Genomic DNA, 17,381 nt, shown 5'->3' with positions numbered 1-17,381 from the left:
GAATTACAATATCTTAGGTTATCTATGAAGATTAAACAAAATTCACTGTAAGATAAAAAAAACCCGTTTCATTTCAAGTTTATTTGGGTAAGAACAAGTATAAATTGACACATTGAACAAACAATCATCCTAAGCACAATAGTGTTTCTAGGCTACTATAGACATACAGTATCTATTGTGGTACATAATGTTAATGTGTTCAGAAATACACAATGTCAGCCAAACTAAATAGTACAAAGTCATAAAACTGAAATACTGCTACCAGAAGAAAGCTTGAAGGGATTCTCAGACTGGAGTATAAGGTTGTAATTACATCATTATCCCTACAGAGATCAGGCTGACTGAATAGAACAATATGTATAGGTTTGGAAATGTTCCAACCTCCATACAGGACACACAAACCATTTTTACCTTTACCAATGACGCCACAACTAAAAAACTGTTTTGAGTATCCTCCCCAAATGAAATAAGAAATGTTCGCTATCATGAATCTGAAATAGCTAAAATGGGTGCCTTTTCAGCACCTGTCAACAATACCCCAGCACAGACAATTCACTGTCCATTCCACGTTGGTTCAATGTAATTTCATTGAAATGAAGTGGAAACAACATTGATTGAACCAGTACAGGCCCGGTGGGAAAGGTGCTATAGGAGGGTGACTTGTACACACAAAGACTGAACTACATTCCTTTTGGTCACATAAATACAGTCAGAAATGTCCCAACTGTGGATGTTTTTGAGAGTAGAACGATTACTATCACTTAACTACTTTACTATCACTTCTTAATTGAAAACATGAATGCAAATACACCTCTCCTGGTGAGAATAACAAACAAACTATGTTTTGCTTTCAGTGGATATATATATATTTTTAATCAAACAAATAACTCCACTGCTGTTTTCCTTATCCTTATGACAACAAAGGAGTGGCATTCTTGCTCAATGGAATTACATGGCAGGAGCAGGTTTTTCTGGTGCCTTGCCAGAGACTATTTCTGTGGACAGAAAGAAAGAAGGAGGGTATGACTGTATGACTATGAGTGGGGTGTGTGTGTGTGCGTGTGTGTGTACCAGATTGTCCACTGTGTTTGGATAGCTCTGACAAATATATTGTTTTTACGTATGTACAGACAAAAGTTTGTACACACCTACTCATTCAAGCATTTTTCTTTATTTTGACTATTTTCTACATTGTAGAAATAAGTGAAGACATCATGCAGTAACTAAAAAAGTGTTAAACAAATCAAAATATATTTTACATTCTTCAAAATAGCCACCCTTTGCCTTGATGACAGCGTCGCACACTCATGGCATTCTCTCAACCAGTTTCATGAGGTGTGCCTTGTTACAAGTTCATTTGTGGAATTTCTTTGATGAGTTTGAGCCAATCAGTTGTGTTGTGACGAGTTAGGGGTGGTATACAGAAGACAGCCCTATTTGGAAAAAGGCCAAGTCCATATTATGGCAAGAACAGCTCAATGAAGCAAAGAGAAATGACAGTCCATCATTACTTTATTAAGACATGAAGGTCAGCCAAGACATGAAGGTCAGAACTTTGAAAGTTTCTTAAAGTGCAGCTGCAAAAACCATCCAGCGCTATGATGAAACTGACTCTCATGAGGACCGCCACAGGAAAGGAAGACCCAGAGTTACCTCTGGTGCAGAGGATAAGATTATTAGAATTACACAGAGTTGCTTCACAGATTTCAAGTAACAGACACATCTCAACATCAACTGTTAGTGTTGAAGAGACTGTGTGAATCAGGCCTTCATGGTTGAATTGCTGCAAAGAAACAACTACTAAAGAACACCAGAAAGAAGACAAGACTTGCTTGGGCCAAGAAACACAAGCAATGTACATTAGACCAGTGGAAATCTGTCCTTGTCTGTTCCAATCTGTTCCGCTGTGGGTGTTTGGTTCTAACCGCTTTGTCTTTTTGAGATGCAGAGTAGGTGAACGGATGATCTCTACATGTATGGTTCCCACCGTGAAGCATGGAGGAGGATGTGTGATGGTGCTTTGCTAGTGATTTATTTAGAATTCCAGACACACTTAACCAGCATGGCTACCACAGAATTCTGCAGCGATACGCCATCCCAACTGGTTTGCGCTTAGTGGGACTATCATTTGTTTTTCAACAAGACAATGACCCAAAACACACCTCCAGGCTGTGTAAGGGCTATTTGACCAAGTCAAGTGATGGAGTGCTGCATCAGATGACCTGGTCTTCACAATCACCGACCCAGAACGTAGATCTTTGTCAGGCCAGTGGAATGAAGGGAAGCATGCATTGGACTAACAACTAGATACACATCATCTCTCTCTCTCGCTCTCTCTCGCTCTCTCTCTCTCCCGGTGCTGACCTGTTGCACCCTCTATAATCACTGTGACTATTATTTGACCCTGCTATGAACGTTTGAACATGTTAATGGCCATCTATTCTTATAATCTCCACCCGGCACAACCAGACGAGGACTGGCCACCCTTCATAGCCTGGTTCCTCTCTAGGTTTCTTCCTTGGTTCATGCCTTTCCAGGGAGTTTTTTCTAGCCACTGTGCTTCTGCATTGCTTGCTCTTTGGGGTTTTAGACTGGGCTTCTGTATAAGCACTTTGTGACATCTGCTGATGTAAAAAGGGCTTTATAAATTAATTTGAATGATTGATTGATTTCTCTCAGAGAAAGAACAGCCCATTGGAAAGGGGGGCGGAAAATGTTACAGTGCCTTCGGGAAAGTATTCAGACCACTTGACTTTTTCCACATTTTGTTGCGTTACAGCCTTATTGTAAAATAGATTAAATGAAAACATTTCCTCAGCAATCTACTCACAATACCCCATAATGACAAAGAGAAAACAGGTTACATATATATATTTTATAACCTTTATTTAACTAGGCAAGTCCGTTAAGAACAAATTCTTATTTACAATGACGGCCTACACTGGCCAAACCCAGACGACGCTGGGCCAACTGTGCGCCGCCCTATGAGACTCACCAGGGTCTGTAGGGATGCCTCAAGCACTGAGATGCAGTGCCTTAGACTGCTGCTCCATAAGTATTCAGACCCTTCGCAATGAGACTCGAAATTGAGCTCAGGTGCATCCTGTTTCCATTGATCATCCTTGATTTGTTTCTACAACTTCATCGGAGTCCACCTGTGGTAAATTCGACTGATTGGCCATGATTTTGAAAAGGCACACACCTGTCTATATAAGGTCCCACAGTTGTCAGTGCATGTCAGAGCAAAAACCAAGCCATGAGGTTGAAGGAATTGTCCGTAGAGCTCCGAGACAGGATTGTTTCGAGGCACAGATCTGGGGAAGGGTACCAAAACATTTCTGCAGCATTGAAGGTCCCCAAGAACACAGTGGCCTCCATCATTTTTAAATGGAAGAAGTTTGGAACCATCAAGACACTTCCTAGAGCTGACCACACGGCCAAACTGAGCAACCGGGGGAGAAGGGCCTTGGTCAGGGAGGTGACTAAGAACCTGATGGTCACTCTGACAGAGCTCCAGAGTTCCTCTGTGGAGATTGGAGAACCTTCCAGAAGGACAACCATCTTTGCAGCACTCCACCAATCAGGCCTTTATGGTAGAGTGGCCAGACGGAAGCCACTCCTCAGCAAAAGGCAAAAGGCACATGACAGCCAGCTTGGAGTTTGGTCTGATGAAACCAAGATTGAGCGTCACGTTTGGAGGAAACCTGGCACCATCCCTACGGTGAAGCGTGGTGGTGGCAGCATCATGCTATTGGGATGTTTTTCAGCAGCAGGATCTGGGAGACTAGTCAGGATCGAGGCGAAGATGAACGGAGCAAAGTACAGAGAGATACTTGATGAAAACCTGCTCCAGAAGGTTCACCTTCCAACAGGAAAATGACCCTAAGCACACAGCCAAGACAACGCAGGAGTGGCTTCGGGACAAGTCTCTGAATGTCCTTTAACCTGATTGAACATCTCTGGAGAGACCTGAAAATAGCCGTGTAACAACGCTCCCCATCCAACCTGACAGAGCTTGAGAGAATCTGCAGAGAAGAATGGGAGAAACTCCCCAAATACAGGTGTGCCACGCTTGTAGGATCATACCCAAGAAGACTCAAGGCTGTAATCACTGCCAAAGGTGCTTCAACAATGTACTTGTCACACCCTGACCTTAGAGACACTCATCATTCTCTATGTTGGGTTTGGTCGAGGTGTGACTCGGGTGGGAAAGTCTACGTTTTCTATTTCTTTGATGTGTACAGTAAGTGCTGTGTTTGTTCAATGTCATTCCCTATAAGCATGCTGAAAGTTTGTTGTCAGTTTGTTTACTGTAAAATAGCATTGTATCAAACACCATTTTTTCCAAAAGTTTACTAAGGGTTGGTCACAGGCTGATTGGTCGGCTATTTGAGCCGTTAGTGGAATGACTTTTGCCTATAGAGACCACATGTTCGACTCCGTTCCATTACTTCTATTCCCGCCATTACAATGAGCCCGTCCTCCTATAGCTCCTCCCACCAGCCTCCTCTGACATACCCCTGTTCCACCACATCCCCTCATTATGTACAGTGGTAGCCAAAAGTTTTGAGAATGACACAAATATTAATTTTCACAAAGTCTGCTGCCTTAGTTTGTATGATGGCAATTTGCATATACTCCAAAATGTTATGAATGGTGATCAGATGAATTGCAAAGTCCCTCTTTGCCATGCAAATGAACTGAATCACCAAAAAACATTTCCACTGCATTTCAGCCCTGCCACAAAGGGACCAGTTGACATCATGTCAGTGATTCTCTCGTTAACACAGGTGTGAGGGTTGACGAGGACAAGGCTGGAGATCACTCTGTCATGCTGATTGAGTTCGAATAACAGTCTGGAAGCTACAAAAGGAGTGTGGTGCTTGGAATCATTGTTCTTCCTCTGTCAACCATGGTTACCTGCAAGGAAACACATGCCGTCATCATTGCTTTGCACATAAAGGGCTTCACAGGCAAGGATATTGCTGCCAGTAAGATTGCACCTAAATCAACCGTTTATCGGATCATCAAGAACTTCAAGGAGAGTGGTTCAATTGTTGTGAAGAAGGCTTCAGGGCGCCCAAGAAAGTCCAGCAAGCGCCAGGACCGTCTCCTAAAGTTGATTCAGCTGCGGGACCGGGGCACCACCAGTACAGAGCTTGCTCAGGAATGGCAGCAGGCAGGTGTGAGTGCATCTGCACGCACAGTGAGGCAAAGACTTTTGGAGGATGGCCTGGTGTCAAAAAGGGCAGCAAAGAATCCACTTCTCTCCAGGAAAAACATCAGGGACAGACTGATATTTTGCAAAAGGGATTGGACTGCTGAGGACTGGGGTAAAGTCATTTTCTCTGATGAATCCCCTTTTTAATTGTTTGGGGCATCCGGAAAAAAGCTTGTCCGGAGAAGACAAGGTGAGCGCTACCATCAGTCCTGTGTCATGCCAACAGTAAAGCATCCTGAGGCCATTCATGTGTGGTCTTGCTTCTCAGCTAAGGGAGTGGGCTCACTCACAATTTTGCCTAAGAACACAGCTATGAATAAAGAATGGTACCAACACATCCAGGAACATCTCCCAAACATTCAGGAACAGTTTGGTGACGAACAATGCCTTTTCCAGCATGATGGAGCACCTTGCCATAAGGCAAAAGTGATGACTAAGTGGCTTGGGGAACAAAATATTGATATTTTGGGTCCATGGCCAGGAAACCCCCCAGACCTTAATCCCATTAAGAACTTGTGGTCAATCCTCAAGAGGCAGGTGGACAAACAAAAACCAACAAATTCTGACAAACTCCAAGTATTGATTATGCAAGAATGGGCTGCCATCAGTCAGGATGTGGCCCAGAAGTTAGTTGACAGCATGCCAAGGTGGATTGTAGAGGTCTTGAAAAAGAATGGTCAACACTGCAAATATTGACTCTTCACTTCAACTTCATGTAATTGTCAATAAAAGCCTTTTACACTTATGAAATGCTTGTAATTATACTTCAGTATTCCATAGTAACATCTGACAAAATGACCTAAAGACACTGAAGCAGACATCTTTGTGGAAATTAATATTTGTGTCATTCTCAAAACTTTTGGCCACGACTGTACTGTCTGTTTGTCAGAATCCAGATAATTTCAAGCTGGTGATGCACTCACATAGATCAGTCAATAAAATGTACAGTAGCTTACTCATATGGGAAATCTAGAATCATGACAGTAAAGATCAATAATGTGTTTTGACAACCATTGATGTCAAAGTGGTAGATAGACAGACAGTGCTTTGCCTGTAGTATCATCAAAGATGGTGGACAAGGGAACAGTTTAATGCTTGGGATGTCCCACCTCTGATGTCACCCTATTAAAGTTGACATTGAACATGGTTCATGTAAGGGTTAAGGTTAGAGCAGGGGTTAAGTTTAGAGTCGGGACTTCCCAAGGATCACAGAAAGCACTGAGCATAAATGAAGGCTGTTGACCGTAGACAAAAACGGTCACAGTTCCAGTCTGCTTAATTAAGGGGTGGCTCTCCCATAGGCACCAATGATTTAGCAGCTGGGTCTGGTCTTCTTAGTAGTTCATTGGCTGTATGTGAACCAGAAAAAAGGCTCGAGTGAGACGTCTCTAGCTTCCTCTTCTGTCTCTGGTATTATCCCAGCCATGGCCAAAAACTGCCTAATTCCACTAATCACATCACCTACTCACACCAAACCAATTAGCTTAATTAGCAAAGATCCTCCCCCACCTGCTGTTTGGTCATTAGTGCACAGGAAGTGCTTGTGAGAATTCTGGCATTGTGGCATCTGTCTGTTTGATGGCTGTTTCTAGAGCTTGGCAGACGCCTTACCTGACTTTTCTGGAGAGCAGCTGATAGACAGGACAGCCTGGTGGGCACACTGGTAAGATATGAGACCGTGACATACTTCCAATTTGTAAGTCACTCTGGATAAGAGCGTCTGCCAAATGACTTAAATGTAAATGTATACCTTTTGCTCTACAAGTGTATATTATGATACATTTAGATTTGCACAAATGTTTGAGGTTCAGATGCTGTTCCTTTAGTTGATATATATTCCCTCCTCCCTTTAGATTCACACACACTGCTGTTTGGAGCACCAAGCACAAGCCCACACATCTAGACCTGTCTCAAGGTGAGTTAAAACAGAGTGCTGTATATCACCTGGAGAACCACAGCATACGGAGCCTTTATTATTACTGCCAAAATGGGAGAGGAACATGTTTTGTAACACAACTCACATCTGACTACCTTACCTGTCCTCACCTCTCACACCAACAGCTCTGATCATGCCTCAACGCCAGAAGAGGCAGGTTACGGTGGCCCGGAGGGACCAGGGGGCTACGAAAAAGATGACCCTGATCACTGTGTCTTGTGTACTGGTCACACTTGGGATATTGGCAGTGGGTGCTTACTTCAGTATGTCCCTCCATCTCATGTCTCAACTTCAACTACCATTTAAAGCCTGGAGTTTCTCTAAATCATATTGCTGTTGTAATGTATGTAGCCTGTATCGTAGAGTTGCACCACTGTCAACCTTCGGATTGTCTTTTCCTCCTTCATCCTCTGTACCCCTCTCCATCCTATATCCTCCACCCTCGTCTTCCCCAGTCTGGTGTCTTGTCGACAGCAAGTTCTTCTGCTCCCAGTCATTGACGTTCATCCCTGTGGCGATGGTGTGTGATGGGAAAGCAGACTGTGCTGATGGAAAGGATGAGCTCACATGTGTGTCCAGCAAGCCGGCCAACACCACCTTCCCAGGCAAGACCCACAGCACCACCCTCCATCTCCTCCATCTGTTTTCCCTTCCCTCCATCATCATCGTCTCATCTTACCATACCACTCTCTGATTCTTCTTTCTCTTAAAGGGGAAATCTGCAGTTGCTACATACATTTTTTTGGGATGTAAAAATTAATGATTTGTACCCATTGATTGTTGAAGAAAATAAATGATCAATGCCTCATGCTTAGTTTAACTGTTGTGGGGTAAGTTGAGCCATTTTATGTAGAATATTATAGTAAATACTACAGTATTATCCACAAACACTGTAGTAAATACTAAAGTAATGTCTGCAAAAATACTTCTCCCATGTCTCCGTTTGTGCCACAAGTGATAACCCTGCACGTTAAGTACAGACCATATTGTGTTCCATACAGATTACAGGAAGAAGCTCTGAACTATCCATTCAGTCCCCAGTTCTACCTACAGTACCGACAGGTTATGGAAAATGTGCTCTTATAGTATTCTCCAATAGGTTTCCTCTTTGAGAAAGCCTTCACTTATATGTCAAAGGTGGTAAAACAAATTTAACAGTAAACTTGTAAATACTACAAGTCTGCAAAAACACTAGAGGGGCGGGTGAAAGACTTTATTTTACTGCCGATTGCCCATTTAACTCCTCCATCCTTGTCTCTCTGTAGTGCGGTTGGTGGGTGAGAGCATGGTGCTACAGGTGTTCAGGGTGGAGGCTGGGTGGAGCACTGTGTGCGCAGACGACTGGGGATTGAGCGACACCCGCAGTGCCTGTCAGCATCTGGGATACACACTGTAAGATGACAGCTCCTCTTCTATTCAGTTAGACACATAGTCTGATGCATCTCCTGTATATAGCTGGCTACTGTTTGTCATCTACACCAGGAACCCTAAAAGCGAGAGACTGGATATCACCAGCCTACACCACTCACTGGGAGAGTCATTCAGTGCAGTAAGAGCAAGAACTAAGGGTCCCCTTCACACTGCACTCATCAGCAGGTAGATGTTCTACTGGATGCTGTCCATCCATCTGACTGTTTAGGTGTGAGGAAGTGACAATCCTCTCTGTTTCTCAGACAAACCTGCATTTCAGGCTCTGTGATAGCTCTATCCTGCTCAGGTAAATATTTAAAATGATCACCATCCATCTACACACTTTTGCCACTACCCTATAGATACTTCATGGTGCCCCCCGAAAGAAATGGTTGGACGTTTGTATTAAGTTGGAAGTGCTTACCATATTGCTTGTCATTCCATGCGTGTCCCTCCAGACTGTGGGGATGCGGTGGGGCAAGACCGGGTGGTGGGAGGTTCTGACACCACCATAGAGGAGTGGCCGTGGCAGGCCAGCCTGCAGAAAGACAAGCAGCACGTCTGTGGAGGCTCCCTGGTCTCCCTCACCTGGCTTATCACCGCTGCACACTGCTTCAGCCGGTCAGCACACACACTCAGTTGTGTTTTGCTTTATTACGCTCTTGCTGTCATAACATTTTGTTTTAATTTTGCATATGCAAAACAAATGCTGACTTTTTTTGTCTTCTTTCACACACACACCCAGTGATGGGAATGATCTGAACCTCTGGCAAGTGGTGCTGGGTAGCACCCACCTGATGTCTACTGGGGGGATTTCTGTAGAAGCCATCATAATCAATAAAGATTACAATGGTTTCACTCACGACTATGACATCGCCATGCTGAAGCTCACCAGGCCTGTCACTACCGGAGGTACTGGACACCTCTCCAGCAGTTACTCAACCGTTCCAAAGTCCTTTACAGTAGCCTATAACCTTCATTGCTCAGCATGATGGATGGGAACATGTACACACACGGGGGGTCAACTTCCCATACTGTCCTCTAGTGTTATGAAGTTGAACTGCCAGGACTGTATTTCTGTCATTGAAGAATATAGAATATATTAGTGACAAATGTTTTGTCCTACCTGTGATATACCACAGCTTTCAGACAATCAGCATTCAGGGCTCAAACCACCTAGTTTTATAATTTAAAAAGTGTCTTGACTCTCCAGACACCCTCCGCCCAGTGTGCCTGCCTCCCCACAGCCTGCTTCTGAAGGCAGGGGACCCCTTGGTGGTGACTGGCTGGGGCTTCCAGCAGGAGAAAGGTGAGACAGGGCTATCTGTACAGAGCAGAAGGCAGGTCTATAACTAAGTTTAATCCAATCTATGTAAAGCCAATATATATTTTTACATTTTAGTCATTTAACAGACTCTTATCCAGAGCGACTTACAGGAAGAACTAGTATTGCTCGAGGGCACATCGACAGCTTGGAGATTTTATCCAGCAACCTTTCGGTTACTGGCCCAACTCTCTTAACCACTAGGCTACCTACCACCGTACTGTAGACCAAAGCCCCGACAATGGCAGAGCATATACAAGTGCACACTTCCATGTCCGACCTATCTCTGTTCAGCTTTCTTGTGTTCTTAGTGTAAGAGGCTACCTGTATGTCCTGAGCGGCAGTTAGCCTAGCGGTTGGGACAGTGACCGAAAGGTTTCTTGTTTGAATCCCTGAGCCGGCAAGGTGGAAAAAAAACAGCAATTTTGCCCTTGAGCAAGGCAGTTAATTGCTCCCCGGACCTCTGATTCAGAGGGGTTGGGTGAAATGTGGAAGAGACATTTTGGTTGTAAAACTGACTAGGAATTCCTCTTGCCCAGGTAAAATCGCCTCAATTCTGCAGAGTGGCACTGTGTCTCTGATTGACAGGAAGGTGTGCTCCCGCCCCTCCATCTACGGCCCCTCCCTCACTCCCAGAATGCTGTGCGCAGGGAACATGGAGGGCGAAGTGGACGCGTGCCAGGTAGAGCTCCTCCACCAACACACGCCTACAAAATGGCTGCTTTTAGTCTGTTAGACTATCACACTGCCAATGCAGTCATACTTTGCATTTGTCTTCAATTGTCATTTATTTTGCTCACTCCCTCTCTCTCTCCCAGGGTGACAGTGGGGGTCCACTGGTGTTCCTATCCAAGTGTTGGCAGCTGGTGGGGGTGGTGAGCTGGGGGGTGGGCTGTGCCCGCCCGGGGAATCCTGGGGTCTACTGCAGCGTAGAGCAGCAACTCAACTGGATCTACTCCATCATGGAGGTGGGAGTCTGGCTACTATCACAGACCTCTCTAGGACTCAAAAGGGGGAGGGCAGGGCCAGATAATGTGATGGAAAACTAATACCTCATTTTGATGCATTCCCACTTGTTATAGGTGCCTTTAATTCCTTACCTGATATGATTTGGTTGTCCTATTTTTCAGATGTACTCCTAAAAATCCAGTTTCTCACCGAGAACTCAACTGACTGGCTCTCTCTCAATGAGCGCTGACTGAGTCTGGCAAAAATTCACTCAAAGGACAAACACATTCCACTGACCTGTGACTCAATACTGAGCTGTGACTGTTCACGTTTTTATTGTTTTATACTCCCTTTGTGAGATTTTTGTATGTATTAATGTTTTAATAAATTTGATCTTTTTTTAAAGGGTTGTGATTTGATTATTGTCCAATGTTTTTTTTATTTTTTGACAGCCAAGAAATGACAACATGGTTTTATTTAAACGTTTATTGGATTCTGGTGGCTTTTATAATAAAGAATACAGCTGATCTGCATGGTGGAGAGATTACATGGGAGGGGGCATCATTTGAGAGGGAGTAAAGAGAAATGACTGTACATTTGCGTTAGTTGGGATAGCAATGTGGGACCAAGGTGTCAGTACGGTCTGGCGACATTATAGATTCAAACATTCTGTTGTCAAAAGTGCAATAATGGATGACAGAGGTCACTGTCAGCAACTCTGCTACTACAATGTGGTACAACAATGTTCTCAATTTCCAAACTACAAAGATTGAACATTCATATTGCTTGATCCATCCAGTTCTTTTCAGTACAGTTGTAAGCGTACAGGGAAGACGGTTGGTACTGCTACAGTACTGTGTAAGGGCATTTCAAAAGGACGTGAGTCACTCACAGTTATGCTTTAAGTACGTTAGAGGTTATACATGTAAAAATTTCCACTTGCAACTAGTGCCCAATGTGAATTACATGCCAGTAGTACCAACGGAATAGAAATTCACAATAAAACCTACTTAGAATTCTACGTGAAGCTGCAAATTAGTTTTGTACAACTTCCTGTATCACGATTGGTTCTCGTCTGTGAGGTTGACAATAGCAAAAACATTAGCAATACAAAATGCATTCACGTCCTTGCAACAATCTTTTTCGGATTGTGATAAGCTGTACTAAGCCATTTAAGCGGTTGTAAGCAGTCTCCTTAAAACCACAACAAAATGTAATTTATGGCTAAAATCTCATGTTGCTCTTTTAAATTACATACTCTATATTGCATATCTCCACAGGTTCTTCTTTTCAAGGATTTCTCACACTGCCGTCCATCCCACAGACCCTTCTGCTGAATAGAAGATGAGCCATGGAAATCTGTGCACTATAAACCTGTTCCTCATCTTCCATAGATCAGCTCATCAGAACTCCATTTCCCATAACCTACTTTGATTATTGTTGCTCCTGTCATTTTTATTGCTGACATTATCACAACTCAATGGTGTATTGGAATCCTGCAGTAGCTATAGTCATGTTGCTGTAATGCCTGGGCAGCGTTGTGAAAGCAGATCCCATTGGGAGAACTGGAGCAGTCTGTCCTACAGTACATGCATGTCTTCCGCTCAGTAGTGGTGTTTGCATAGTATCACTGTTCTCTTAGAAGTGTGAGTCAGTCAGGGATTCAGTGCCACAAGCTCAAATCCGTGTCCTACCAGAGATAGTACATTTACTACTGTCTATGATCTAACCGTGCCATCGATCTGTTCTCATCTAAGACACCTGAGGTCATTCAACTTTACCCTCATGTTAAATATACAGCTATTTAGGTTCATTCACTCACTGCTCCACTGGTACAAGACATCTCTGTGGTTTACATGTCTAGCACATCTTTAAGGTAAAGTTCCCAAAAGACCCTCCTACTATTGCAACAGGCCAGTGCATGTATTTGAAGGGCTATGCTATGGGAACAGCAATACTGGGGCTTGTCCATCTCAGAAACTTCTTCAGTGATTGAGGGAGGTATATTTGTTATGTTTATACAATGACAGATGCAGCAAGGTCCTAGACAATGGACATTGACATGAAGTTCTCCCCTGAACACGCATGTTTTCACACACACTGGAGGTATTTTGAAAACAAGACATTCAGCATCTTAAACGTGCCACCATTGGATATATGCCATAGCAGTTCAATAGCGTTTGATTTCAATAGTAACTTAGGAAACCCGTGAAAGGAGTCCATTCCTGATCAGGTGTGGGTTTCTCAGGGTTATCCCAGTTTGGCACAATAAATGGGCTGAATATGGGATATCAGTTGTGTGTCTATTCTACTCTGTCCAGTAAAGATCTGTCCCCGTCTATCGCTCTACCTGCAACCGAACTGCTGCTCCATGCATCTCTTTATGGTGTGGTTAGTGGAGGTGTCCGTAATGACTATAGATGAGGGACATCTGGTTTTCCGCACATGCTGAATTTGTGTTGAATCAGGAGCCATGAATGAACCATCATAAATTCCGCTGCGCTGCAGCACGGCAGTACTTATTGCAGTGTGTCGACACATCGGTCTGTGTAAATGTGTTCAGAACAACAAAGAGACAGCTATTTGTAAGTGGACATACAATAGGAATATGTGGGGTGTGTTTCTGTCTGATACAAGTTCATGTTCAAGCCAGTGAACCAACTACCTAATAGTTTCCAGTGCATTTCCATGCCAACCACTGGATGTGGTGAGGGTCGGCATGATGAGCAGATTTGGAACCAGCTTCAAAGCAGAACTAAACACATCACACGTGGTTAAGTCTGGGATTCCAGGAAAGAACACGAGAGGGTACATTTCTATTGTCAGGCATTGTGCCTCTACATCTGCCTTAGGGTTTCACATGCTTATAAACGCATTAAGGTTATTTGTCTTAAAAGCAGCATTATTAGAGGTTTATTCCTTTTTCTAGGGGGTCGGTTAAGGGATTGTCTATCATTTCATTCATCAGCTTGTAGTATTATTCCTTTGCGTTTTGCTGCGTTTGGTAAATGGTTTTGCAGTATTTAGTCTTCCTACCAGCAGAGGAAGATAGAAGCACTAACAGGCACCAGTGTTTTATATCAAGCAAAGAAAATGTATAATGTTCTGAACTGGATCCTTTCTCACTCCTCACCGCAGCAAAACCCTTTAGAGACCCTGGTTTCTAAATATGATACAACAGGGTTAATTCATTACTTTTGGAATCGCAGAGTTAATATTGTATTCTAAACAGCACTAAACTAAACTTGATGCGAATCAGTGGTATTGTGCAATAGGACTGAAGCTGGATCTGAAGTGGCATAATGCCAGTGGAGATTGAATTAAACTGTGAATAATATCACATACATTTTCTTCAAACACACCGTTTGATTTTGTAGACAGTTTCAGTTGAACCCAGGGCAGTGGGGTTGGTTGGTGGAGAGAGGAGTAGGATCCAGCACAGTTTAAACAGCATTATTACGTAGCATTATTCCTCGTCTTAAGCATATATTTTCTTTTTAATATAATATGAAAAACAGTCCTAGGTTCAGGTCTTAATTAAAAAAAAAATTATATATCAACTAGAACGTATGGGAGCAGTTTCCGGGACACAGCCTAAGCTTATTGGACTAACAAACACTTTCAATGAAGTCTCTCCATCAGACGTGCTTCTCAGTCCAAAAAACCTGCCCAAGAAGCCTGCCCATGGAGTCACATGTCAATACACATGTTTATGCATAAAAATACAGTATATGCATAGATATAACTGTATATTTATATATGGATGTACATACATGCAAGTACTCTCATTTCTTCTTTGGTGTCAGTGGTTTTGAAGTTTTGGATCCTGAGACATTGTTTGTTTCATCAGCTGAGGAAGATTGTACAAGGCACTCGATCTTTCTGTGGACGGGAGGAGCAGAGGAAAGAGGAGGGTTAGAAGAGACACCTGTTTTTCCCACGTAATTGTATCATTGTAGCCCGCCTGTTTTACTACAGTTTGGGGGCACTGAGATGAGCTAAAGGTGTTTCTCTGTGTGGATGGCCAGTTGGTCTCCATGGCCCTATCTGTCTTACTCACTTCCTCTCCTCGATTTTGAAGAGAACGAAAAGGATGAAGTTCTTCACCAGCATGAAAGTCATCAGCAGGGCGATGGCTCCGCCCACTGCAGAAGCAATTATGATGGTGAGAGTGTTGTCCACCACTCGTACTGCAGAGAAGGAACCAGGGAGGGGAGAAGGTAGACGCTGATCAGACAGACATTAGCTAACTACAGTGCATCGTCTACACAGCACAGCACATCTAGACGTTGTTGCTTATGGTACCCGACTACCCGCCCAGCATTTCCACGTTAGGCACCAGAACACCTGTACTGCCTGCCTGGAGTAAAGCAAAGAGAACGCTAGTTAATACTCACACTCGTCCACCACGACAAGGGTAAAGATAGCGCTGTGGTTCTTGCCCTTCTCTTTGGGGTTGCGTCCGAAGCAGGTGTACTGGCCCTCGTCCTCAAAGGTGATGTTCCAAAGCAGGATGGAGATGTTGTTGTGATCACTGGTGCCGATAAACTCCACCCGCTCCCGGTAGATACTCACTGGATGAGGATCCATCCCGTCTGACGGAATCACTGACTCACAAACCTGAGAGGACCAGGCAGCCATCAATCACACGTGTGTGTGTGTGTGTGCGTGCGTGCGTTCGTGTATGTGTGTGTGTGTGTATGTGTGTGTTCGTGTATGTGTGTGTGTGTGTGTGAAAGTGAGTGAGTGAGAAATTGAGTGAGGGTATGTGTGTGTGTGTGTGTGTGTGTGTGTGTGTGTGTGTGTGTGTGTGTGTGTGTGTGTGTGTGTGTGTGTGTGTGTGTGTGTGTGTGAAAGTGAGTGAGAAATTGAGTGAGGGTGTGTGTGTGTGTGTGTGTGTGTGTGTGTGTGTGTGAAAGTGAGTGAGAAATTGAGTGAGGGTATGTGTGTGTGTGTGTGAAAGTGAGTGAGAAATTGAGTGTGTGTGTGTGTGTGTGTGTGTGTGTGTGTGTGTGTGTGTGTGTGTGTGTGTGTGTGTGTGTGTGTGTGTGTGTGTGAAAGTGAGTGAGGGTATGTGTGCTAAGGTGCGGCGAGTCCAGTTCAAGTGTTCAGCAGACTGATTTTCTTGTAGATAGAAACTGTCTCTGAGCCTGCTGGTATCAGACCTCATGCTCCGATACCGGCGGCCCAACAGTAAGGGAGTGAACAGCTCATGGCTGGAGTGTGTGGGGTCCTTGTTAATGCTGCAGGGCTTCCTCAGGCACCGTTTCAAGTAGATGTCCTGGATGGGTGGGAGCACAGTTCCAGGCCGTCTTCATCACCCGCTGGAGGGCCTTGCGGTTGCTTCCTGAAGTCAGCAATCAACTCCTTTGTTTTGCTGACGTTGAGTGAGAGGTTTTTGTCCTGTCAGCACAATGCCAGTTCACTTACTTCCCCTCTATAGACTGACTCCTCGTTGTTTATCAGGCCTCCAATCGTAGTGTCGTTAGCAAAGTTGATGATGGAGTTGCAAAGCCACACGTTCATGGCTGAAGAGGAAGTACAGCAGAGGGCTGAGGACACACCCCCTGGGAAGCCCCTGTGTTAAGAGTCAGTGTGGAGGAGGTGTGGTTGCCAGTCTTCACAGCCTGTGGTCTGCCCATCAGGAAGTCCAGGACCCAGTTGCAGAGGATGGTGTCCAGACCCAGGGCTCTGAGCTTGGTGTCGAGCTTGGATGGAATAATAGTGTTGAATGCTAAACTCTAGACAATGAACAGCATTCTCACATAGGTGTTCCTCTTTTCCAGATGTGTTACGGCCATGTGAATAGCAATGGAAATGGTATCTTCCGTGTATCTACTGGAGCGGTAAGGAAATTGGAGTGGGTCCAATGTGCCTGGTATGCTGGCCTTGATGTGGGCCATGACCTGCCTCTGGAAGCATTTCACGAGGACCGAGGTGAGTGCGACGCGGCATGTCACCTTGTTTTTCTTGGGCTCTGGGACGATGGTGGTCTCCTTGAAGCAGGTGGGGACTATGGCCTGGGAGAGTGAAAGCACCTGGTCGTCCAGAGTCTCCCTGGATGACTCGGTATTGTCTGCCTCGAAGCGAACATAGAATGTGTTAAGTTCAGCTAGGAGGGAGGCTTTGGTGGTCACCATAGAGACGGATTTGCCTTTGTAGTCTTGATGGTTTGTTGTCCTTGCCACATGCGTCAATGAGTCTGAGTTGTGAAATATCAATTCAAGTTGAAGCCTGTATTGTCTTTTTTCTTTCATAATAGATTTGCGGAGCTCGTACCTGCTTGCCTTGTATGCGTCACCCGCCACCGAGTCATCGGGGTTCATTCTGCTGACATTGAATGCTGCATTACAGGCTCTCAGCATGGTACGGATATCTCCGTTCGTCCAGGGTTTTTGGTTGGGGTATGTCAGGATTGTGTGTGTGTGTACCTGTGTAAATGTTCAGTATTTGTGCTTTATAGTTTTTTTTTTTTTTTTACAGTATAGCACCTGGCAGCACTCACTTTTATTGACTGTACCTGGGCTCTCTTGGGTATGTGA

The 17,381-nt window shown here is 44.3% G+C and overlaps 1 protein-coding gene across 4 annotated transcripts in view; it reads right to left on the bottom strand.

The window, feature by feature from the left end:
* Positions 1–67: 67 nt before the first annotated feature.
* The window catches only part of LOC135550574 (sodium channel subunit beta-4-like), a 30,336-nt gene continuing 13,022 nt past the window's right edge, over positions 68–17,381 (bottom strand). For 3 of the 4 annotated variants that reach the window (XM_064981511.1, XM_064981512.1, XM_064981509.1), the window contains 3 exons: positions 15,237–15,459; positions 14,900–15,029; positions 11,311–14,721 (listed from right to left, as the gene is read on the bottom strand). In XM_064981511.1, coding sequence (XP_064837583.1) covers positions 14,625–14,721; positions 14,900–15,029; positions 15,237–15,459 — 450 coding nt within the window. In that variant the 3' untranslated portion in view covers positions 11,311–14,624. Of the gene's footprint in view, positions 996–8,991; positions 9,106–11,310; positions 14,722–14,899; positions 15,030–15,236; positions 15,460–17,381 lie in introns of those variants that run through there. The other variant, XR_010457122.1, reaches the window with a different exon arrangement.

This window comes from Oncorhynchus masou, chromosome 12 (genome assembly GCF_036934945.1).
Source record: "Oncorhynchus masou masou isolate Uvic2021 chromosome 12, UVic_Omas_1.1, whole genome shotgun sequence".
Lineage (NCBI taxonomy): Eukaryota > Metazoa > Chordata > Actinopteri > Salmoniformes > Salmonidae > Oncorhynchus > Oncorhynchus masou.
Note: the sequence above shows the minus strand (reverse complement) of the source record. Positions and strands in the feature narration are given on the sequence as shown.